We start from the raw sequence: 25,874 nt of genomic DNA on the forward strand, positions 1-25,874 counted from the left end.
TGCCATTCCATTGAGAACAGACTCTTCGAGGTAAAAATCTGGAGCGCCCCGCCGCGGTGGCTCAGTGGTTAGGGCGCTCGACTACTGATCCGGAGTTCCCGGGTTCGAACCCGACCGCGGCGGCTGCGTTTTTATGGAGGAAAAACGCTAAGGCGCCCGTGTGCTGTGCGATGTCAGTGCACGTTAAAGATCCCCAGGTGGTCGAAATTATTCGGGAGCCCTCCACTACGGCACCTATTCTTCCTTTCTTTCACTCCCTCCTTTATCCCTTCCCTTAAGGCGCGGTTCAGGTGTCCAAAGATATATGAGACAGATACTGCGCCATTTACTTTCCCCAAAAACCAATTATTATTATTAAAAATCTCGAGCTTCTCTAAAAATAGCGAATCGCGTTCTGTGCGCACCTGAGAAACATATATATATATATATATATATATATATATATATATATATATATATATATATATATATATATATATATATATATATATATATATATATATATATATATATATATCAGCTATTTTTTTTTATTTAAAGACGCTCGATCTCGAAGCGGACGTTAATAAACTGCACTGGTGCACATAACATCCCCAGGGGTGTATCTTTATTTGCAGTCTCTATATCCTGAGTAAAACCTAGCGTATGAATTGAAGCTTTTTGTTCATACAGCAGAGCACGCAGATCATTATTTCAGCTGTACAGCGCTTCATGTAATATATATATATATATATATATATATATATATATATATATATATATATATATATATATATATATATATATATATATATATTACATGAAGCGCTGTACAGCTGAAATAATGATCTGCGTATATATATATATATATATATATATATATATATATATATATATATATATATATATATATATATATATATATATATATATATATATTACATGAAGCGCTGTACAGCTGAAATAATGATCTGCGTGCTCTGCTGTATGAACAAAAAGCTTCAATTCATACGCTAGGTTTTACTCAGGATATAGAGACTGCAAATAAAGATACACCCCTGGGGACGTTATGTGCACCAGTGCAGTTTATTAACGTCCGCTTCGAGATCGAGGGTCTTTAAATAAAAAAAAATAGCTGATACTTTTTTCAGAATTGCACAACTCAGCACAAATCGTTTCTATTATGCTCCTGGGATCTCAGAGTGCTTTAGGGCTTATCGAACAACTCTTGGCGTGCTCGTCGAATGGGCATCTTATACTGATTTTTTTAAAATTAAAGCTCGGTTGCAGGTTTACGCGCGTCGCTCAAGGTATCATATTCGTCAATGAGAGTTCTTAATTTACTAAATTACCTTAGCTGAAGATGAGCCTATGCATCACTAGCTTTGAGTGGTAGTGTTGAGGAGAACTGGGATATATAGGGTGCATAAACGAGGATGGAATGCTGACTAGTAAACGCAAGGTACTGCTACTCTACGTGTCGGTATTTCTATCAACGTAGGAAACGCTGTACGTCTCATCAGAACGACACCTCAGTTTGGTTAAAATTGTGTTCATTGCGGCTTAATGGTCATGTCATGACGTTCCAATGCTTTACGAGCGGGTTTGCTGAGGGTTGGCCGCAATGAAGGCAATTGATTTCTGGGTGAGTGAAACACCCATAGGGTAGGCGTTTTGCTCGTGCACTCCTGCTTGAGTGTGTATAAGTATTTGGTGTATAAACTCTTTTAAGGCTGTAAAGCTTTTCATAGCGAAATTGCTCAGCGCACTCCATTGCCGAGTCAGCGGCATGCCCTCGTTAGTGAAAAAAGCTGTATGATGTATAACGCAATAGCCTCATAAGGCTTGTCATACAAGTGCCGTACAATTATCATAGAAACGTATTACAGATGTTATTGATTCTTACAAAGCCACAAATTTGACAAATGTCATAGGATATCATACAATTAGTATCAGATTTGTACGACAAACTCTATAGGAGGTTATCGCATCGTAAAGCTTTATTCAGTAGGTCTTTATGGCTTAATTGGTGGTAAAACTTGCGAAATTCCCCCAAACACTGTATCTCTGTCCAGCTGGACATACTGAAGGAGTTCCCGCACTGGAAGCAGGTGCTGAAGCGGGACAAGCTGTGCTTCTCCGTCACCTCGTCCATAAATTACGCCCGCAACAGTGTGGACAAAATCGACTTTGTTCGGCCGGTCCGCAACAAAGAGGATTTGCAGCGGTACAGCCGGCTTCGGGTGAGTGTCACTAAATGGTCAGCGAAGCATCGTAGGGAAGAGGTATTAACGCGAGAGCGTTCAGGAGCTCGTAAGGCGGAAAAGCCGGTGTCGTCGTCGCCGGCGTCGCCACAGTCAAGGCTGCCGCGGCTCCGTCGCGTCGTTAGTGCGGGCAAAAACCTTGCGCATGCTTTCCACTTCCCGCGGAGGCCACCAGGAGCGCTGTGAGTGAGTATGACGTCATCGTTCATCCTTGAGGAAGCGGAGTCGAAAGTTTCCATTGCTTACGGGAGCCTCTAGGAGCAGTGCGGAGTGATGCCGTAATGTGGATAGTGTAAAGAGCGGACGCTTGCTGGATCCTGACACACGTATGTGATGAAGCCGGTAACGTCTACTTGTGCGGGGTTTCCTTCCGAGTCTGCACTTTCCCTGAATGCTGATGTGCCATCTACATCTACGGGTGCTCGATCAAGAGGCAACGCTATCGCGTTTCACTCTTGAGGCGGAGCTAAAGCGTCGCACAATTTTTGAAGACCCTCCTTGTGTAGAGATGACCACAAGCTTGGGTTCTCTTATCCACACAGTTCAAACTATGAAGGCTCTCCTTGGCCTAGTAAAGCTCTGCAAGTTTGAATGTCGTGTCACAGCTGACTGTCTCGAGTGTCCGATTATCAGGGCAGATGCAGGAAACATCGTATAATTATGAAACGTGCCCATTACCTCTTCTTATTTCGTGTACCTTCTCTCATTACCCTGCAGGGCCAAGGCTTCCCTCGGACAAGGCGGTTGAACAAAGGTCATTAGCAAAGCAAGCGTATTCAAGGGGCCTTGGTACTGGCTTTGAATAGCTTCCCTATGGGAGCCGTTAAACGGCGCCCACACTGGACCTTGCGGGGATGAAGACCGTAGAATTTGGCAGATTCCCCTAGGTACACCACCAGGGTTTACCCGCCGCGGTGGCTCAGTGGTTAGGGCGCTCGGCTACTGATCCGGAGTACCCGGGTTCGAACCCGACCGCCGCGGCCGCGTTTCGATGGAGGCGAAACGCAAGGGCGCCCGTGTGCTGTGCGATGTCAGTGCACGTTAAAGATCCCCAGGTGGTCGAAATTATTCCGGAGCTCTCCACTACGGCACCTCGCTCTTCCTTTCTTCTTTCACTCTCCCCTTTATCCCTTCCCTTACGGCGCGGTTCAGGTGTCCGCCGATATATGAAACAGATACTGTGCCATTTCATTTCCCTAAAAACCAATTATACACCAGGGTGTGCCTGGATGTTGCCCCGATCCTCTGGGTTGCGGGGGAGGGGAGGCTTGACACGCAGGCTTCGCTTACAATGATAGCCATCTCGATCAGCTCAGTTTTAAGAGCGACTGCTGCTGTGAAGCGGTGGTCCCGGGTCGAATCCCGGACCAGGACGATCGAAGTTTCCGTCAGATGCGAATGTTCTGTGAAAATTGTATTGCTTCCATTGGTAGCCGTGCGGCGGCGCTTGGGTGGATGCTAGTGAGAAATTACGACCTTATTGCAAATCTACTCCAGCGTGCGGGATTTCCCGAAATATTAGACCAACACCATTCCCACTTCGAGCTGCTGACTAATTCGCTCCCGGCGTACCATATATAGCCATCCCGGTTAGCTGAGTTAGTAGATCGACTGCTTCAGTTAGGCGGTACTCCTGGTTTTGAACCCCGGACCAAGAGGAATTATTCTTCAGCTGCGAAGTCTTTGCGAAAGGCGTATAGCTTTCCTTTCTAGCCGTATGGCTGCTCTTGGGTGAATGCTAATGAAGAAATACTCCCCTAATACGCACACACAAACCATGGCTTCTTCGCCGAAGGGGAAAGCTCTTGAACTGCCATCAGGGCCGAGTATCGTGCTAGGAAGGCTGTGCAGCAGTCAAGAGTGCAGGAAGCGTCAGGACTAAGGAGGCGGTACCTCCGCGTGAGATTCTTGATTTCTTTGCATTCTTCCTTTGCTTTGGCTTGGCTTGAAATGCTTCCCAAGCGGATTGGCTAAGTCAAGAAAGAAAGAGGAGAAGGACGAGAAAATGAAGGGGGGCTGTGTGGAGTAATATATGAAAAAAAATGACAGGGTGGTTACCACTCTGTAACGCGAGATTCTGCGACAGCTGTAAAGACATTTATGTTTTACGATATGTTGAGGCACATGGTACAAGAGCGAATTCATATCTATATAATTCTTGAGCGGTCTTTTTATTCCAACCCCCCATAATCGCTTTATGACTAGCTCTCCTTTCGAGTGCGCTTCTTCAGGAGCATGACGCCGCCGATGATCATCTCCTCTAGCGGCTCGTTTTGCTGCAGCTAGTGCAGATGGGCCGCGCAGCATTCGGCGATTCTAGACATACTCTTTCCACGATAACCACCCTATGGATTGTTCTTGTGGTGACCCCCATCCGGCCACGCATTCCTACACTTGTACCATATCCTCCTCCGTCCAGAGCAACTACCCACATGGTGGTTCCCGAGGCAACAACCCCACCGCTTCCACCTTACGCTCTCCCCATGCCTTCTTCCATTCACGGCAACCATCGTCCGGTTCAGCTATGCTCTCGTTATACCGCCCTTCTTCCATCCCTCTCCTTCCACAATAAATTCCTTCCGGTTGGTTCCTCTGGAAACCACCCACTGGCAGCGTTGTCTTAATATCTCGCCAAACCCTCCTTCATGCATGGTAACTACCTTCGGTGTGGTTCCTGTGGTAACCACTCTCCAGTTGAACCTTTCAACGCTCTTGCCATAGCCTCGTCCTTACACGGTAATTATCCTCCAGTTGGTGATTCCTCCGCTCTCGTCACATTGACCTCCTCCAAAGGAAAGCACATTCATGACGGTTGCCGTATTAACCACCCTCCTGTTACGCCTTCCTGCCCTCTGATTATACCCTCCTCCTTCTAGGCTGACTACTCTCCGGCTGGTTTCCGTGCCATCATCCCACCACCGACATCATCATCATTGACCTAACGGCGTCCACTGCAGGATAAAGCCCTCTCCCATATTTTTTCAATTAACTTTGTCCTCTGGATGGCGCGGCCACCATATCCCCGCAAACCTCTTTATCTCATCCGCCCACCTAACTTTCTGCCGCCCTCTGGTACGCTTGCCTTCTCCTGGAACCCAGTCCGTTACCCTTAAGGACCAGCGGTGATCTTGCCTTCGCATTACATGCCCTGTCCAAGCCCATTTCTCTTTCTTCATTTCGGCTGGGATGTCTATAAAATAACCTACCAGTTGAGCATTTTTACACTTCCACCATGCCCTCCTTATTCAGTGGTAACCACCTTTCGGATGAATCCGGTGGTAGGCGCACGCCGATGACGGAGTTTCCCGCTAGTGTCGTGCCCTCCTCCTTTCACGGTAACCACCTTCCGAGTGGTTCCCAAGGCAACGCACCCACCGGTTATGCCGACTACGGCATACTACTATACGACTACTACTACTAAGACGACGACGATGACGTGAAACCGAAGAACGGGTGTTTCACAGCTGTCGGTGTAAGAATTACTGACTGAAGTTCACGGCTAAACGCCCACCGAATGCTTCGACTAAGCCGTATCCCAGTTTACCGAGTAACTTTTTTGAACAGTATAGCGTTAAGGCTCCCGTTCTTCAGAAAATCAGGCGTTGGCGTTCTTTTTGTTGAGTGAAAAGGCAGTAGCCCATCTACCATCTAAATCATGTTACGTTGTGAAATCACCACAGCCTACCCACTCTGGCAGGTGGAAACACACCCACCGGATTGTTAGCGAACTGCCCACCGTGGCAGGTGGCAGTTAAATTAATGACTGGTCGCAAGAAGTTGCCTGGGGGAAGCAGCACGTGTCTCAGAAGCTCCTCCGGTGGCTGTGTTTCAAGCAGCCGCTAGCCAGGGCTGTGGCGTGGCACTGTACTCTGAACAACTGCACCAGGAGTGTCATGAGGACTCTCTAAGGAATGTGATGTGCATGATTACTGAATCAAGATGTTCAAAAATCCCTTAGAGGTGGCCTTTAAGGGGAGCTTAAATGCCCCTTTAGTGTCATTTTCGTCCTCCTCATCAATATTAAGCTGACTGGTGAAAAGGACGGAATTTTTAGGTTTGCAGACACGCGCGAAAACCTGCAGAAATTTATTGCCCCTTATTGTCTAAAAAATGGATTTATTTCAGGGCAGATGCAGGAAACATCGTATAATTATGAAACGTGCCCATTACCTCTTCTTATTTCTCGTACCTTCTCTCATTACCCTCATCATCATTAGCGCATCAGTGTCTGCTTGATCGTATAGCTATGATAGTAATGACACTTTTGGTTCGGAACACACAGCAGATATCGAATAGCAAGTCGTGAGCTTCAATCTGTGTGAGTATCGCGCTCCGGTACCGTCGACGGAAGTTTGCTTTCAATCCCGTAAAAAACCGCTAACTGAGCTGGAATATTCTGTCACGGTTTCTCTGTCACGGCTTGGCGGTAGTTCGAAGTGCGAGAGAAACCTTTGCAGTGGGTGGTAAGCTTAACCAGATGAACCCAACAATTCTAAACGCTTTCCATGTATGTATGTTATGTTGCGGCGATAGCTGACGTGCGTAAACGTACCTTCGGGACCTTCGTTTCAGCTGTGGTAAAACTAACTAAAATTGATTCTTTTGTGTTTCCAGTTCATTACCAAGGGCAAGAACGGAAAGTACCCGGTGGAGGAAAAGGAGACCACCTACTACTTCGACAGCACCACGCGAACCCACTACTGGCGCTACATGAGCGGCAACACACTGCTCCGCTTCTTTGCCTACGACACTGGCGACACACTGCACTACAAGGTACCAACACTGATAATAGTTGTGTTCATGGAGAAAGCACTTAGATTGACTGATTGTAGAAATAACTAAACAAGGGCTATTTTGATTTATCATGTCTGCATCTCCGTGTTGAATGAATGAATGAATGAATGAATGAATGAATGAATGATGAATGAATGAATGAATGAATGAATGAATGAATGAATGAATGAATGAATGAATGAATGAATGAATGAATGAATGAATGAATGAATGAACTTTGTTCCTGTCATCATGGGGCCTCACGGTCGGGGCGCAGCAATTAGGAGGGGGTGCCTCCCGGCCGGCTGTCAGCACCGGAGACCGCGGAGAGAGTCTTGCAGTAAGCTGTCTCCGCCTGACGGATGAGGAGTCTTTGCTGATCCAGGTCGTGGCTCCGGATCAGCATTTCGTATTAACTTGTCTATTTTCTCCTCCTCTTTCTGACCAAGATTCAGAAATGGAGTCGCGTATGCAATCGTACTCACTATATATGAATGCTTGTACTAATCTCAGGAGACTGCTCTCTCAATATGTATAAGTAGCTATGAGTACTTATAAGAACTCTCGCAATCTGTATAAGTACTTATCTCCGTGTTATATAAGCCCTGCCTAACCGTTCAAATTTGGCGCCTCCCCAATGTTTAATCGTGTTGTTCGACCAGCGCGGTTCTTGCACCACGCTTTGCACCATGCTCGAAATAAGGTTCCAAGGGATATCAGAGCGGCGACAAGCGCTCGTAATTTCGTTCGCAGAATTCTCACCGCTTCTATGCGTGAAATCTGCATGAATCAGGCTCTCGGCACCAACTAAAGTGGTCTTCTGCGTTCGCAGGTGACGCAGATGCTGAATGCTTACGGAGACGACAAGTGCGTAGTTTTCGACGACCTCGGCGAAGACTCCGAGTCTGCGAACATCACCGTTTCCGGCAGACGGCTGGCCTTTGGAAAGTTCGAACTCCTGCACGGCGTACACTCCGCTCTCCAGAACCGCTACGGAGTTCCCTTCCCCGGCTAGATCACGTGACTCTTGTGGAAGGGTTGCCTTCGTCACTCTTCCGGCTTGCTTTATCACGGATACTGCTGCGACTGATCCCGGGTGTTCAGTGATGTACCGCCTCTCGCATTGATCCCCTTGAGATATTCGTTGCCTGGTCAAAAACGGCGGCAACTCACGACAGGGGTTGCCACCTTCATATATGAACTACAAACTGCGTGTATAAATCCATTCTCTCTTCAATTACCTGAACACAATCCCCACTAGCGTTATGAATTTCACGTGGTAATACTTTTTTCTGGCAGCCAATATTCTCCCCTCGTTGTTTATTTTTTTCTGGTTACATTGTGCACAGATATGCATTCTTTAGAAGCGTGCTGACTATCCCTTCTGTTATTGCTGAAGCTTTATTTCTGTTACCAGGAAGATCTGGAGATCTAATAGTACCATGTCGGTTTCGCCTGTAGTTGGACATTGCCGATGCCTTTTCTATCCATTAGTGTTGACCTCTCCCGAATTATTTGTGTCCCTTGTTGCCCACAGTCTTCATGGGTCCTTTACCTTAAGTATAATGTACAAGTACTTATCTTCACTAGTACAGTACATTTTAGTGCAAACATTGTTTTATAAAGATTGCATTACTGTTTTGATGCCCTGGCGTGCTTTATGGTTCGTTATAAATGAAATTGAATTAAAAAAATGTCGGTCATGGCTTTGAGACACATTCGGTTTTTCTTTGAATCATGGAAGCTTCTAGAGCAGTAGAAGCACGGTGCATCTTTACTATGCGAAAAATACTGAAGCTGCATGCGACCGCTGATTATACGTTTAGATGGATCAAGTTGAGCAAACATTGGTACGAACAAGGAGAAAATGTTTACCTTAGCAGCCAGCATACTCATAGTACTTGCCTTCGCCGCTTTTTTAACAGGGCTAGGATTATACCGAACAATGTGTTATCTGGATAACGCAATAAGGGGCAACGCTTTGCACTTTGGTTTTGACTACGCCGAATCTTCTAAGATAAGTCGAGTGGCAGAGATGAGTGCAAGAGGACAGACAAATAGAGAACCGACGAACGTTCTTGCGGACTATTTGATTCATTTTAGACGAAGGTTAGAAACTTGCGAAAAATGGCTAGGACAGCAGGTAAAAAAACGTGGCCCGTGGTGTAGTATTCGTTTCTTTAACTCCTTTCCTAGTCCTTTTGTGCAGTTTGTAAGCTTCCTGGAAAGAGATCCGTACATGGCCTCATTAAAAAAAAGAAAACTTAATTTCAATGAGCAACCAGATGTCGAGGGTCCATATCTTTTGGGTTTTAATCTCCGAGTAATTGCAGTGCTTCTTTCATGAGTTGGACAAAAATGAATAGGTCTGCTAAATTAGTAGCTGCAGTTGGCAACGCAGGTTCGCAGAAAAAGCGGGATTTTCGTTGGTCGCAAAGTTTTTGATTATTATTCGCCCATTACATTTTACGAGCAGGTTGCCTCAGTGGAGCAAAAATCTCAGGCCTACGTAGCTAAGAGGAAAATCAACGTAGTGGACGAGGGTGCCGCGGTTATTAGTTATGTTGGTTATCAAGTTTTTTATCAAGAGTTGGTTATCGAGAGCCAACTGCAACTACTTGCTGGCGAACGCTGAGAATTCACGCGGGGAAGGTCGATGTGTATGAAACCCCGAACGCTCATCGTCAGCTGTACCACGTCCGCGTTGAAACTCGTGATTTCAAAACTGCCCCGTCGGCCTGCTGGTGTGGACTGTACTGCGCAGGTGACGGTCCTCTTATGTTTCTGTGAGCAAACTGTCTGCAAGGCTCGAATGTTTGTCTTAGTTTTAGAAGCAATACGCTTTTTCCTCCACAGCGGAACGCGCCGAGCGCGCAGAATCACACTTCCGGTGCAGTCAAGGCACAACTATGAAAGTTACCGAAGTAAAAGCGGACCGCCGGAAGTCGACAAGCGCGCGCCGTTCGAAATGCTTGCGTGGAAGCGAAGGGCCGTCGCCGCAAAGATCCAGGCGCCTTCGTTGCGGCTGGCTGAACAGTCTTCCTAGCATGATGAATGTGGCTTTACCTTCATCGCCTATAGGGAAGATAAGAAGCAAACTTTTTTTTTCACTTGAAGGTTTATAACCGTCACATACGGTTTGAACTTCTGTAATCACACTTGCCATGGGACCCAGGGTCGGCCTGGCACTTCTAGAAACGGCGGGGGTAGCTGTATGTTGAACATCAGCCCCATGAGCCATTTTCAGAAAGAATCACGGATTTTAGAAGGAAAAGCCATGCGCCCCGCACACTTATTCAGAATTGATTGGCAATCGTCGTGACGTCACACCATAATAAACCAATGAGTAGGAGGCTCCGCTTACCAGACGTCAAGGCAGGTGACGGGTTGGCGTGGTGCCGGCTGCGCTGCAGTCGGAGCGAGTGGAAAGTTTCCACTGCTCTGTGATTGGTGCGTCGAGTCGTGTGACCGGCTGCGTGACATGGCTGTGGGGATAGGGAAGCGACGTAGGAGCGCTCCTCAGTCTTGTCAGCTGTCGTTTAAGACGGACGTCATGCCTTCGACGAGTGCCTGGGTGAGTGGAAAGCCGGTTCCTTCGCGGCGTCGTGGTAGACCACCCAGAGATGGGCCTCGAAAGACGGCGGCGAAACGTAAACGGGCGTCGCGCTCTTACCAAGGTAGTACCTCTGTATTAGCGCTTGACGCTGCAGTAATTCAGCTTAAAAACCAAGGCGATGGAAAGGTACTGAAGAGAGGCTGAAGCAAAGCGGTGTAGACTACAGAAGGAAGGCAGCTGCGAGAAGGAAAAGCTGAAGCGGAGTGTCTTAGGCCTAGGGCGCTGGTAGAAGAGGGAGCCCGTGAGCGTACAGTGAATACGGAGAATTGAAAGGAGGGCGACTTATAACGCTATCGCGCTCGGTTACATAAAGCTTGATTAGGAGTTCCCAATTTTTTTGTTATATTCCACTGTCGTGTAGCTCTACGCCTGCTCCGCAGTTTTTAAGAAGAGTGGGTTCGTTAGGCCTTGTTGCGAAACTTTCCAAACAGCCATGCGCTCCCTCTCCGTCTAGGAAGCCATATTGATCATGAAAGATATCCCCGGCAACCACTGCTGTGCATTTGAGCGTTGATTTTTAAGTTTCTTGATGTTTACTTTCCGAACTGCACTCTAAACACAAATACGCCTATATGAGAGTAGAATTGGAGTAGGCTGTCTTTTACTTACTCCCTTTTTCTACTCCTTTCTGTTCAGAGTGAACAGTGTTGTTAAGACTCTTCTTATTTCTTGTCACAAGTTGAATTGGTTGAGCACGCCGGTTATTTATGGCTATGCACATGTATTTCGTCACAGTCGTGAAGTTGAAAAACTCGGCGCCACCCTGTTTACTCCCGATGCTCGGTCGCGGCGAATGAAAGGTGGTCTCGAATAACTGACATGTGGCCGAAGTGAAAGTGCTAGCGGCACTCAAAGTGAAAAGGTGGACTGTTGAAGCCTATTAGGACATCTTGAAAAGGTTATCGCACCGACATCAATCGTGTGCACAAATGATCGAACTAGGGGAAACATGTCGGCGCGGGGCCGGGTACTAGGCCTAACGATGTACCGCATTCGCCAAAAGTAACCGAGCGGGCTTTCAGCCGAGCGACGGCGGTGGCCGCTGCTGCGAGTGCAAACTGGCTGACATATGCCTGCTCCCTCGCTCTGTATGACAGCGCTCCAAAGGCGCGAAATTGCTCGCCAGCATACTACCTGCTTACTTCATATCATTGAAGGAAGGAGGGCGAGAGCGTGGGCTTACGTCACCCAGCTTACACTCGGAGCCGGGGAGCAGCGCCGAGCGGAGAGTCCGCTTCCGCTGCCATCGCGGCTGCTCGGTTAATTTTGAAAGCAAAGGCGGTACATACCTCCATCGTCGTCAATGTAGAATTGGGTGCGCGGCTCGGACCCCGAGCAACGAGGACGTGGCTCCATCGTCGTCAATGTAGAATTTGGGTGCGGGGCTCGGACCCCGAGCAACGAAGACATGGCTCCCTTGTCGAGTGGCACCTTAATTGCAGAACGTTGACCGCCTTAATTGGACGCGAACACGGTTATTCATAACATAAATCACGGGACACTGTCTATGCAGTTGTGAAGTACACATACGCAAGGGAAGACACAAGAAAATCTGCTGAACTGAAACCAAAACATACAACAGCACCTCACTGGATGACTCCTATTCTTCTTCTTCCCCCCAGGTATATGGCACATACCCACGCGGGGGGATTGGCCAAGGTGTAGTAGGATAAACAACGAAGTTTGCATGGAAGATGACGTCAAAATTGTAGCACCAATCGTGAATTTTGAAAAATCAATGAATGAAAACAACAGAACAATATTGAAGTTAAATAACAGACAGCATTTTGGTGAAAAAAGAAGAGCTCGTAGAACTCCTATTCATGATGCGGTTTCTTTCTTTTCTTGCGAAAGAAGTGCTCGTTAGTAAATATGATGGTGATCATGATGCGCCGGGGCCACGTTCCTGGGAATAGGCATCGGCCGCCACTAGAGGGATGATGGAAGAAGTAGTAGAAGATGAAGTACTGTCAGAATCACTACACCTTGGCCAATCCCCCCATGTGGGTATGGCCCATGTTTTTAGAGAAAGAAGAACATGTCCCTCACCTCATTCTGTTGGAGACATCCAGTTTGCAGTGGTTCCAGCATATCTCATCCAGCTTGAGAGATCCGTTGCTCAATACCGTAGATTTTCAACACTTAAATTACCCATGGAATATCCGGTGGTGTAAGTCAATGCTACGTGAGGTGTCAATGACGCTTCTGCGATCCATATTCCCTCACCTAAATTTGTACTTATGGAGATGCGGGTTCGCTACCCGCCATGGTGGCTCAGTGATTAAGGCGCTCGGCTACTGATCCGGCGAAGTTCCCGGGTTCGACACCGACCGCTGCGGCTGCGTTTTTATGCAGGTAAAACGCTAAGGCGCCCGTGTGCTGTGCGACGTCAGTGCATGTTAAAGATCCCCAGGTGGTCGAAATTATTCCGGAGCCCTCCACTACGGCACCTCTCTCTTCCTTTCTTATTTAACTCCCTCCTTTATCCCTTCCCTTACGGCGCGGTTCAGGTGTTCAACGATAGATGAGACAGATACTGCGCCATTTCTTTCCCCAACAACCAAATATTGTTATTACGTGGGTGCGCAACGACAAACTTTTGCCTCATGTGGGGAGGTTGAAACAATAGAACACTTTCTCCTCTTTTGCCGGCGGTTCGCATTTGAGAGAAAGCAGTATCTGGGGGTCCCTCTTTCGAGGTTAGGACTCCCTCTGTCTCATCCAATTCTTCTCTCGTTCTGTGCGAGCGCCAAGGGATTCTCGTTAAGCACTGTTTGCGGCTACCTTGATGATTGCAGTCCTGGAACTGGTCGGTTACCTTGTTAATTGTATACAAAAGTCTGCCGCATGTCTAAAGAGTGCGTCTCATTCTATACCTAGTGCTCCAAATTTCTTTAATTCATTTGAATTTTTCAAATCTTTTCCCCCTTTATTCAGTCTTCTACTCCGCCGCCTTACGCCTTTTTTTTTCCGCGCAAGTATTGTACTTCCTTGGCATTCACCACTGTGCCTTGGCCAATCACACCGCGTGGGTATGTGGCATGGTTACTGAGGTAAAGAAGAAGAAGAACCCACCGCTCCGTTTGGCTTCTCTCTCGCCGACTTTCTTGGTTGAAGCACCTTCTAGCCGTTCACGCTGTCCCCGAGGATACTAGGTTTGCAGCCGGCGACATCGACAACCAGTGCTGGGCAAGGACCACTGTTCTGCTCACTGCGAAGAGCTGAGGTGAGTACGCCGTCTATCACCACCCGCTCGCCTCCGCTGCGTCCGCACTGGGCTTATAGCACAGCAGTGGCTCAAATATAAGTGCCCTAACTTCTCTGCTTAAGCCATTATTGGGCCTCTTTCAGTCCCACGCCACTATATGGGGGCTATATTAGAGGCCCTTCGTTTCCGGGTAAAGCCTAGTTTCTCTTGGACTTCACTACGTTACCCTTAAGGACCAGTGGTGATCTCGCCTTCGCATTACATGCCGTGCCCAAGCCCATTTCTTCCTCTTTTCAAAGAAACATATCTACTTTAATAAAAAGACCACTGCTCCCTTCAGTCAAGCATCAGAGAGTACATGTAAACACTCATCCTCGTCGCGGTATTGTAGCGACCCGAGGTGGGTCGAGCGAAAGGAACCGAGAGTCTTTAACGCTGACGCAAATAGAAAATAACGTAAACCAAGACTACGCCATCTTTAACGCGTTAGCATTAGAGCTCACGTTGTGTAAAAATGGCGGCGTGGGTCAGGAAATTCAATAATTGGTCGAGACAGCCCGTCACGTTACCCTTGGTACATCACCACATCCCGCCACCGAATTGAGAGGTCCTGTAACCTTGTGACGTAATAACAACCTGCCGCCTGTGCAGGTGGTAACCAGACAACCGAATTGTCAGCAACCTGCCCGCAGTGGAAGGTGCGAATTAATGATTTATAAAGAAAGGTCACGTGACCTGTTCACGTCATCACGACCTGCCCACGAAAGAAAGAAAACAGGAGCAACTTAGTTTCTAGACAACAACAGATAGAGAATTGAAATCAAAAGTCATAAAAAATGCGATATACGAAAACTTCGGCACCATCACAGGATAACGGGACTTGCTACTGCAGCCGGCAATCCAATTATGGCGTTTGACAGACTGGCAGTTACAAAGAAACTGACGCAAAGACATAGCGAAGTTGCATCAGAAGCTCCAGCATATGTGAAATCTAATTCTATCGCATTCCACGAACAAGGGGACTTAAGCATCCTCATGGCCTTTTTTTTTTTAGGTTGCGGGGCCTGTTTAATCCTGAGCAGCCGTTGCTGACAAAATGCTTTTCGTTGCGCATGTACTCATTGAGCCCTCGTAAAGCTCTTCCTTCACTCATCATACTTAAGTCAGAGTGGAAGTGCAAACTGTATTCATTGTAAGTGCGATTGAAGTTGACGATCGTCTCGACTTTCGCAGGCGCCATGCGACCGGGAGACCAACAGCAGCTGCAGGGCGCGGGACCAATGGACCCTATGGACCCAAACATGATGCCGATGGAAGACATACCGTCAGAACATCTTATGCAAGTCCAGTGCTTCTTTCTGTTAACACTGAACTGGAAGGAATCAGTCAAACTTCTTCCTACCTTTCTATTTAAAGATTTCATGTTGTACCTTATTTCACGTCGTGACAACTAGTCATAGTGTAAATCAGTTTCTTGCTTGATTTTTGTGACAATCAAATTATCAGTGGCAGCAAATTGAAACGAAATACCCTCTTTCCTCATTCAAGATTTAGTCAGTGCAAAAAAGTTTACAAATACCGCATGATCATTCTCGTAAATGCGCCGAAATTCCAATTGCAGGAGGATGCAGATATTGAACAACCGTACACAACAATTCCGGACAAAGTAATTTTTGAACCGGAAGGCGTTTATGAACGCAGTTTTTTATATACTAAGACTTCAGAGTAACAATCAGTATATCCGCAGATCTACCGTCGACACGCTTACATTGGTTTTCTAAGGAAGTCTGTTTGGTGCAAACGATGGAAAAACTTGAAAAGAAATATTTTGCTGCATATCGGAAGAATGAACCATTACCATCCATATGTCCGTAAGAATAACTTACCATTTTCCAATATTAAAAATTTTTGTTCAAGAATGTTGGGCCTCAGAAGCAGTTCTACAATGAACATTCTTTATACATTGGATGCTGTTATATACTTGCTTGCGAGGTTAAAAGAATCGGTTGTCAGTAATCTCGTCATTTTATGATGTCAGCTAACAATTGGCCGGTGAGAACCCTAATGAGAAGCCTCCGCCTTGCGCCCTGAAAGCACAGATATTAGTTTCAGATGTCACAGCTTCCGCTAAAAGCCCTGGCTCCACGTCAAAACATTCCTAAATTGAGGTAATGTTCAATACTACAGCTTGCACTCGTTTCATTGCCTGCAGGGATTACGCTCTGGATCTTAACCCACATCGCAAGTCTCTTGAGGTGTTCCTAATGATCACCATGCTCGTGACATGCCTCAGCGTGGCCGGCTACTGCATTCTGTCCTACCTCATTGTCGAGCACTTTTGTGAGCTCTTTTAATTTCCTCCTCATTCTGACTCTTGTAACGCTGTGCGAGGTATGGCCGTGTGGCTGCTAACGTCGTGCCTGAAAAGATTTTTGAGAACTTGCAAGCACAGAGTTCGCAAACACATGCTTTACAGACATCTGTATTCCATCAGTTTGAATATTACCCTTACAGAATTACCTTGAGGGAGTCTATAGACTGTCCACAGCATTTTGTCTATTATGTCTGAAGACTTTCTATAGACAAATCCTAGACTAGTCTATTGAAAATAAAAACCCTATACACAGTCTATAGACAACCATAGATTTATGGACATACACTTTTAGTAGACTTTTCTATAGACAGTTTATAGACTTTGAATAGACGAAAGGAAATGTCTATAGCAAGGCAATATATTTTAAAAGAAGTCTATAGACAGTCTATAGATCGCTTTTATAAGGGTAGGGGCAGAGAAGTTAAGGTGGATTTCATGCTTCTCGTGTTGAGCCCACTGAGCCTTATTTTCATTCATGAGCGCACAGAGTGATGCTGAATAGAGTCAGCCCATCTCCTGAAGCATGTGGCCATTTCGCAACGAAACCCGGAGAAAACTTAAACGGCGACTGCACAAATTTTATAATTCGACGAGCTTAAAGGGGCCGAATTTCTGAAACTTCCAGGTGAAGTACGCGAAGTATTTTGGGGCTAGCATTTGAAAATCCCGACGGCTTTCAGGCTTCTCCGAAGCACATATACCTCCAATTGGGGGCGCATGGTGACGTCATCTACGGTGCTGGTACATTTACAATGCACAAACCCTTCCTTTGAAGGAAGAACACCAGTGCCACCAAATTCAAAGCCCGCCGAGCATTATTTCGCGGTATTCAACAATGCTCTGAGGCAAAGCTTGACATTTATGCATCGGTTAAATCATCATTTCGGATGCCTACGGAAAAGAACTTGGCGTATATTATCTGTAGCCTGTATTGCTCTTGGTTCTTATATATCGCGGAATTCTGAAAAAGTGGTAGAGTTGCCCTTGAATGGCCATGGACGCGCTAGTTCAAAACGAGTGCAAATCAGCTTGGTCTAGTTTCAAAACAATGCGTGAAGATGGCGCCAGTAGTGTGAACATCCAACGTGTCGCTTTCCAGCTTGTAACCGCCTCCTAATGCGCGCCTCATTATTTGGAGGTGGTTATGATATGGAAAGCGACATGTGGGATGTTCTCACTACTGGCGCCATCCTCACACATTGTTTTAATACTAGACCAAGCTGATTTGCACACAAGTTGTTTAACTAGCGGGTCCATGGCCAATCAAGAGCAACTCTACCACTTTTTTCAGAATTCCGCGATGTATAAGAACCAAGAGCAATACAGGCTACAGATAATATACGCCAAGTTCTTTTGCGGAGGCATCCAAAAGGATGATTTAAAGGACGAATAAATATCAGGCTTTTCCTCAGAGCATTGTTGGATACCAAAATCAGCAGTAGAGAAGCCTGGGAAGTTTCGCTGTGGAGCGAGGACAACGCCATCCAGCAGCAAGCCACCCGCCTGGCGGCTGAGGCCGTGAAGAAACAATGTCACTTCATTAGTCCTTAGTCTGCGGAGCATCCCCTGCCCGTGTTCCAGGCCTGCGTGCCGGTACCGGGGCTTTGGGGGCTCGTTCTCGGTGGAGGAATTAAGTTTTCATTAATTTACTCATTCATTCCCACATGTCGTGTGCAGTTGCTGCCGGTGGCCTGTTTAAAGTCGTGGAAACCAGGCTAGAGATTTGTACGGACGAAGCTTGCGGCGAATATGGTGAGTACAGCCACTCATAAGGCAGCTCCTGGGATCATCAGTAGCGTTTTGATGTGAAAAGGAGCCGTTTGTTTCGGAATACCGATGTTTGAATTGAGTGTATAGTTCAAACTTTACTACCCAGTTCAGTCCCTAGAAAAGGCGACGCTATAACTTTCCGTTTGAGTTGATTCGCTGGCTAAAATGTCCCTTTGGATTTCCTGCATATGAGAGCCATCGGCTGCGTGTAATCACGCGACTGCGCTAGAAAACAATAGAAACAGTTTCGCTCTAAACTTCGAATCAAGAAGTTACAGCTGTCTGCCTTCTAATGGCACTTTCTACGATGGGATCGTGACCTTACCACAGATTTACGGGTACCACTCTGTCACATAATATAATGCAAAACGCCTTAAGTGAATTTTTTCGGAATTTTATATGCAGGATGTTGGATGAAAACTACCCTTCTGTTGGTTTATATAGTGTAAGAAGAGCAAATGGCTGTAATTTGCTTGTCTGAGCAAGTTGACATATCGACTATTACGCGACAGCGTTCACAGGTCGTTTGGTCGAAAAGCCGTCGGTGTATAGTAGTAGTCGGCACAGCGTGTCGGAAATAATCGGTGGCTTCGTAAAAAAAAGTCGTATAACGGTAAATTGTGGCTCTAGTGATCAATGATTGATTGGTATGACAGGCGATGACAAATTAATAAAACATCAGTAATTAATTCGTTAATTGACTAATTAAAATGAAAACAATTGGGAAAAGGGGGTTCAGAGGTGTCAGAATGGTCAGAATGAAAATCCAATGCTTGATGAGGCTAATTAAGAAAATTTAGAGCGAGTAATTGATTAATTAATTGAAACAGTAGAAAAAATGAAAAATACGTTCAAAAGCGTCAAACTGCTCAGAATGGAAAGTTCAACCCACTACGCTATTGCGGACCTTAAGTGTACCCTCCATTTTTTTTGGTATCGTACACCCAAAAACAATTGAGTTAAAAGTTAGCTATTTTTCAAGAATTCAGTTAGTTCATACTTGCATATAACAGTGAGAAAGTTCAATGCGTGAGGGGGAGTAGATTTATATCCCTAAACACGGTTTTGGCACTTGTAAACGAACCTTTCTGCATCAATGGCGCAGCGGGAAAAAAGTTGGGACCGGTGCAGACGACGCATGTCATGGAGTGATTAAAAAAGTGCTGATGCAGACGACGCGTGTCGCTCTGGTTCCGATAAGGAAGTGCGGCAAGTCAAGCATTCTGCGCAGTGTTTGATAAGGCGCCGGTGCAGGCGACGGGCCAAATTTCGTGCAGACAGGAAGTGTCCTGTGGCTAAATCTCAGCGTTGGCGGAACAAAAAACGGTCGACGAAACCGTGTATAGTTTTGCTTTCTACCAATAGGCTGCGCTTGGGTAAGTGCTTGAGAGTAATTACTCCCTCTTGTGAAATATTCTCGGCCTTGGGTGCTCTCCTTATACAGATCAGACTAGCAGTTGCTTCGAGTCTTTTGAGCAACCAGGCCTTGCACTGCTGTCTGTTAGCTGTCCTGGTTTGTTTAGTTTGTAGTGCGACTACCTCAGTAAGGGAGTGTTCCTGGGCTCAATGCCTGGACCTAGATATTTTTTGTTCTCCTACCAAGTTTCTTTGCATCAGTTAGCACTGTATTGTGATCTTTTGCTTGGTTTTCATTGTTGCATTCTTTTATGTATTGCGGTTGCCTTTTAGCTGAACCATTAATTTTTTACTTTCAAACAGTAGGTTCATCCCGTGGACAGTTTCGGTAACACTAATAACCCCTAGCATTGAATGTACCGCACATTGAAATAATTGTGAACATGAATCTATAGCTTTCATTTGTAGCCGCATGGCCGCACTGATGTCGATGCTAATCGATACTTACAATAATTACCGTAGCGAGAAATTACGCCAGGAGGGATTTAAGAATGACCTGGCCTGAACTGAACTGAACAAGCTAGCCAGGCCTCGGCAGTTTTATTTAAGATAAAAGGGACATCAGCTTTCAGCCTTACTGCGAACAACATATGATGATGAGGTCATTTTACCAACAGAGGGGAAAAAAAAAAGAACTTGGTCCCAGCTGACTCCATTTCAGCGGCCTTTTTCAATTCAAGACACGCTCGTTCAAGCCAAACAAACATTTATTGACACGTTATTTCGGAAAGTGGCATGCGCTCTCGACAGCTTCTCAAGGATAGATCACACACCAGGAATTGTCGATACAAAATCATTAAGTGCCGCACAGCCGCTTAGAATTTAAAGAGGCCGCTTCAACCCTCTTAACGAAACTTGTTCACCGGCAAAGTGACAAATGCCCTGACGGGTTTCCGCCGAACACACGATTTCATTTCTCGGTCACGTAACTTTCCGAACCTTCAAGCTAACTTCCCATTTCTCAACAACTTTCAATTTCACATCAACCGCACACAAACTATTTGATTTGAAATAACGCGTTATGATCGGCTCGATAAGAGCTTACTGAGAGCCACAGTAGTTTGCCAATAAGCATTCTTCCAATTTAACTGTCTGCTTCTAAGCCGCGCAGAATTTGGTTATTTCACAAGGAGGTCTCAGAAAAATTACCAGTTTGCAGATTCTTGCGACAGAAGCGAATGAATGTTATGTCAAATGAAAAAAAAAACAATACGGTAGTTTTTCTGCGATTCCTATTCATGGCTGAGCAGCAGTCCTGCGTTTCTCGTAGAGCATCGGACCATGGGTTTCGTGAACTGGTCGGCTGACCCGTGCAAAGACTACTTCAACTACGCGTGCGTGGGTTTCATGAAGGAGGCCGTGGACCTCAACTTCGCCAGCTACGAGACGCATCACGAGACTATTGCCCTAGAGTACGACATCATCCTGGACCTTCTTTTTCATGGTACGCACTTCTCAAGTGCTATTCTCAAGGTTTTAAGGCGAGGTAAACGTCACGAAGTCTGCGAGCGCCTATCTTTACAGCCACATGTCAAGTGGAAATGGTTTAAGCGGAAAGCATCCACACTATTTGTTGCACTCTCGACGGGCAGCTAAAACGCATTCTAAGCGAAGGGATTAAGGACTATGGACTAAGCATTAAGTATTAAGCCAACGAAAAGAGGCAGGGAGTAAGAGGCGCCGTACTGGAATGATCGGGATTAAATATGAGATTAGCTCTTTAGTGAGATCTTACATCGCGCAGCAAAGGGGCGTGTTAATGTCAGAGCATTAAAACCCTCATAAGGAAAAATGTGTCATTGGTCATTAAGGTCGCAAATTAGGTGACGGAAGTGATATAAACAAGCGGATAATTTCAATTGGCTGTGTAGGGAAGTCAGGTCACCAGAGCGGGAGTGACGTCCCTCTGGATAACGGCATGAACAGCTTCTAATGCTAAGCATTGCCGACAGATAAGGTAATGTGTCCCTATTTTTTTTAACGTTTAGCCTTCATCGAGATATGGCCACAGCGCCCCAGACTTTATCGAGCAAACTAGGACTCAGCTGCCGAGAATTATGGTTACGGATCCCGCGTACCATGTAACTTAATATCTGTATGGGTTCCTTGTCAAGTTGTTTGCAACTGTTGGATGGGCTGCTTGCTGATCTGTAGTTTATTAGCATTTAATTTTGAAAAAAACCCTGTAAATCGTAAATTGTGAATTTAACGTTCCGACGAGGCACGTGAATTTCGAGGTGCGACTTCTTTGAGGCCTCGAGATTTATTCTGCCTATTTAGCATGCACTGGCAACGCACAGAACCCCGACCTTTTTGTATTTTACCGCCACCGTAATGCGGCCTCCTAGGCCGAAATTTAATACCTCGACCATGGGATCGACAGCCGAACGCCAAAGCCACTGAACCATCATGAAGGGGGCAACATGGAAATTCTAGATTAAACACATTCGAGAAAGTATACACCATGACTGAAAAAAGATATATCACAAGCTTTATTGAGACTCAGCATTAAGCATGGAGGACATCCTTCGCCACGGTGGCCAAAGCCAAATGGTCCTTCAGCTGATCCAAGGCTGGCCAAGTCCATTACGTTTGGGGAGAGGGGATGGGTAATTAAACGGCGACAGGTCAGGAGAACAGAGAATGTAACTGAATTGCAGTAGGGGAGGCGAACAGAGAATGTTCCAGGTTAGCGTGAGGTTCGAGAAAATCTGGGCATGGAAGGGAGGGTCGGAGACGGTAGAGTAAAGAGTGGGCGGGATTAAGAAGTGTATTAAGTGGATGCGCCTAAAAATGCGTAGTTGTGGGGTGGTGAGAGATTTGTCAGGAACAGGGCGAGCACGAATAGGTTCTCTAAATATGTCATAGGGAAGGTTTCTTTCCTTCCTATAGTGGCGATTAGTGCAACACCTTGGCGAACAAGGCCAGGCGATCCACCCTTACAAAAATGGTCTATAGACAGTCTATAGACTTCTTGTACACTCTATTGCCTTCCTTAGATATTTCCTTTTGTATATTCATAGTCTATAGACTGTCTGTGGACAAATATCTACTGAAAGTCTATGTCCATAAATTTATGATTGTCTATAGACTCTCTATACGATTTGTATTGCCTATAAACTGTTCTCTAGGGTTCGTCTATAAAGAGTCTACAGAAATTTTTATAAGGGCAGGCTTCCAATGTGGAAATTCCTGAGCGAGGTGATGTACCACATAATTGCCTAGTATCCCGCCTTGGCCATAAATCCAACCTCAATGTGACTGCGTAAGGACGAAGTTTGGTGACAGCCTCTTCTGTATCACCTTTGAGTTATTCAGGAGTACGACCCTTAATGTGTATCTTACCTGATAGCATAAATACAGCCCGCGTTATACGATTCACAAACGAAGGAAGCAGGGAAGGCCAATTTGACTCTTTCTAGTTTTCTTGGAGGTAACAGCGAATCTGATTCCACAGCTTAAGTCAAGAAAAGATTTATCGCTCCAGAGCTGTTTATGTTTAAAAAAAACTACCCGAGCCTGCCTTATTGTGGATAAAAAGGAAATCAATAGAAAGAGTAGAAAACAAGTCCGTCACGACGGGGATATTTCTAGATTTGCATAAGGTGATTGACACTCTGAAGCATGATATTGTGAGCAAGCATTTCCTCCACTATTTCATAACGGGTGTTCTCTTATACTTAAATACTTGCTTTGATAACATATTTCACTCTACCGTGGTAGGTGGCTTTCTATCTAACGAGGACAGGCTCTCGACTGGTGTATACGAATGGTCAATTCTAGGTCCTGTTTTATTATTAATATGTAAAACGCTATAACTAATATTGGTATATACAGGATACCTGAGTATGTATGTTGGCGACCGCTAATACCTTTTTCAGAACAGCATCTACAATGTGCATAAGATAGAGCCAACCTCTGGTTTTTGGAACTCTCAGACTCGCTTAAGTACAACACAGTCAAACGAAAAGTTAAGAGAACCAAAAAAGTACTGTTGAGGTCTAAAAACAAAGCTGTACTAGGCAGCTCCTAGATGAACTTTGAAGGTCGTGTTCTTAGTCGCTAAGGTCAATAAAATTTGAAGGCGTATTTTTAGAGCAACATTGCTGTAGTGCGGACATTTAGACTATTTAAGTAGGGAGATACCCAAGTTTATCGGCTCTATAAATAATTTTTAGAATGGCGCCGATTTTCTTTGTTTTCTATTTCTCTTGAATGTGCAGATGCTCCGGACGAGTGGCCCAAGGAATTCGTCAGCCATCATCAGAACGTTAGAATTGCATACTCCTTCTGCCGCACTGATCAAGGTGAGAGTGGCCTAACGTGGGCAGGGCACATGCACTTTCTGTCAGGTATTTGCGAATATTTTAGCGTTTGCAGCGGACGCTGTAATTCCACAATATTGTTCTTATTAATGCGAAAGCATTACTACCTTATGTTGTGTCCACAAAATGTGTCGCCAGTAGTGACGTCATCACTTGGTGACCTCATAGCAGTCACTGACAGTATTCTCGAATACATTCGCCAAAATTTTGAGCAACCTTGCATAATACTGAAAGACAGAGCCCAATTTACGCCCAGTTTTGAAACTTTTTTTGCGTTTCAGGTCTTGTGAGGTCTGTTGAGCCGGGGAGCTTTTTTTTAACGCGATGCGTTCTTTTGATACCTCACCTAGAATCCTCGATGTATCTGGCCTCATAACGGCGTTCGTTCATCGAGCGTGCGGCCAGTCGGTGTGCCGCCGCGCGCTCGCACAGCAGCTGGACAAAAGGAACGCCACGCGTTGCGCATGCGCACATGTGGCAGGTCAGAACGCCGGTGTTTGCTCGCCGAGCGGGAGGCCAGTCGCTGTGCCTCTGCCGTGCCGAAATTGGAGCACTCGTCGTGTCAGACGAGATGGGGAGCCTAGCAATGGACCCCTACCCACACAAGAGGAGCACCTTGAAAGAAAACGCCGGCGTGCAGCCGCCGAACGCCGTTGATACGCGGCGAAACAGTTGGTAGAAGATGTGCAGGAAGTCGAATGTTCGTCGATGCCCATCGAAAGCTGAGACGCAAGGGCGCGAGGAACAGATGCAGGAAGCCAGCCGACAAAGGCGCTCCCGCGAAACCACCGACGGACACATGGCGAGCCACGAAAAGATGCCTGTAGTTAGGCGCTGTCGTGTGGTAGAACAACCACGTTCTTTCGAGGCTGATGCAAGACGAGTTTGGAATGACTTGCTGCCTGGTTTGCAACATGTTTTTCAACTACGGTTTATGTTGGGTCTGACGCGTGTACAAGATCGACAACACGAGATACTGCCATGCGTCGTTCTGTTCATAGCACCGTGAGCATCGTGACGAATGCTCTTGTACTTCACAGACCGCCAGCATATTAGTTTCTGCAACATTTTTCTCTCTCCGTGGCTAATGGAAACAGAAGACAAAAAAGAATAATTACACATTAACATACAACCTAAGCGCTGCCATAAATAAGGCTACAAAGGAAAACTATACGGTTTTTTCGGAAACTTCGATGTTGAAGAAAAAATCGTTCTTATTAAAGGACCGAGACCGGGGTCACCGCCTGTCCGAGGCAATGGCTTTGCGAGCTTCACTATCCAGGTGGAGTAGATTTGAAGTCTAATTGCTCATAAGCATGCACAGAAAGGGGCGGGCGCACTGTTCGACTATCTTGGCCTGAAATCGACGCATGCAATTGCATGCGTCGAAAATTGGTTCACGTTGGATTCGGATTAAAACACACTCGCTTTTCTCGCGCAGCTAGAAAGCCCAGTATTAAATAAACGCGGATATATAATCATTCATTAGTAGGAAATCTCCATATTTAACCAGAACAACTCGCTTTCTTAGGAGAGCAGATTGCCTAAACGTGAAGTACAGATGGCGACACAAAGGTTGCTTCCGCTAGTTTCCCTCAGGTGAGCCTTCCTCAGACGGCCTCTGTGAAGCTGTGGCCTAGCCATGAGAAGTAGAAATGTGATGTAGATGGCGATCGAGGCGGACGACAGGACAAGTATTTCGCCTGGACGGCCTTTGTCCTGATCGTGGTCGCGGTATCTCGACGGCAAAACCACGGAGGCCTACATGTTTTTACGGCCTACATGTCTGTAGCCTTATCGCAGTGAAAGAATAGCTGGGGTCGATTATGATTGGTCCTTTCATGTGTCACACTTCATTGGAGTTGAACGGCGTTCATAAGGCTTGTGGCCTGGGCTCTTCTTTCGTGCCGACAGGTACATGAGCGTCCCTGCACGGGTCCACGGGTTGCCTTCTTGGTCTGTACACCGAGGTGGCGTGAGCCATCATTTTTAATGTCGGCGTTGGTTGATGAGGCTTTGGTGGCTGTTATACCGGCTGCGTTGTATCTAGCACCTGCTGTGGATCTCATATTAGAACTCTCTTGCACGATGAGCTCGGCTTTCGCAGGCTCTTCGCTTCTATTCTCGATGCGGTGTCCGCCGCAATACA

At 46.1% G+C, this 25,874-nt stretch overlaps 1 protein-coding gene and 1 pseudogene across 2 annotated transcripts in view; both read left to right on the forward strand.

Moving 5' to 3' along the window:
• The window catches only part of LOC144101496 (uncharacterized), a 32,465-nt pseudogene extending 23,961 nt beyond the window's left edge, over nt 1-8,504 (forward strand). Inside the window, exons 8-10 of the transcript XR_013308007.1 lie at nt 2,055-2,222; nt 6,858-7,016; nt 7,849-8,504. The product of XR_013308007.1 is annotated as an uncharacterized LOC144101496 (transcript). The remainder of the gene's footprint in view (nt 1-2,054; nt 2,223-6,857; nt 7,017-7,848) is intronic.
• A 6,574-nt stretch (nt 8,505-15,078) lies between these two features.
• The window catches only part of LOC144102336 (uncharacterized), a 52,521-nt gene continuing 41,725 nt past the window's right edge, over nt 15,079-25,874 (forward strand). Inside the window, exons 1-5 of the mRNA XM_077635631.1 lie at nt 15,079-15,164; nt 16,053-16,180; nt 17,892-17,966; nt 20,671-20,844; nt 23,624-23,707. Of these exons, the coding sequence (XP_077491757.1) occupies nt 15,079-15,164; nt 16,053-16,180; nt 17,892-17,966; nt 20,671-20,844; nt 23,624-23,707 (547 nt within the window). The remainder of the gene's footprint in view (nt 15,165-16,052; nt 16,181-17,891; nt 17,967-20,670; nt 20,845-23,623; nt 23,708-25,874) is intronic.

This window comes from Amblyomma americanum, chromosome 8 (genome assembly GCF_052857255.1).
Source record: "Amblyomma americanum isolate KBUSLIRL-KWMA chromosome 8, ASM5285725v1, whole genome shotgun sequence".
NCBI lineage: Eukaryota > Metazoa > Arthropoda > Arachnida > Ixodida > Ixodidae > Amblyomma > Amblyomma americanum.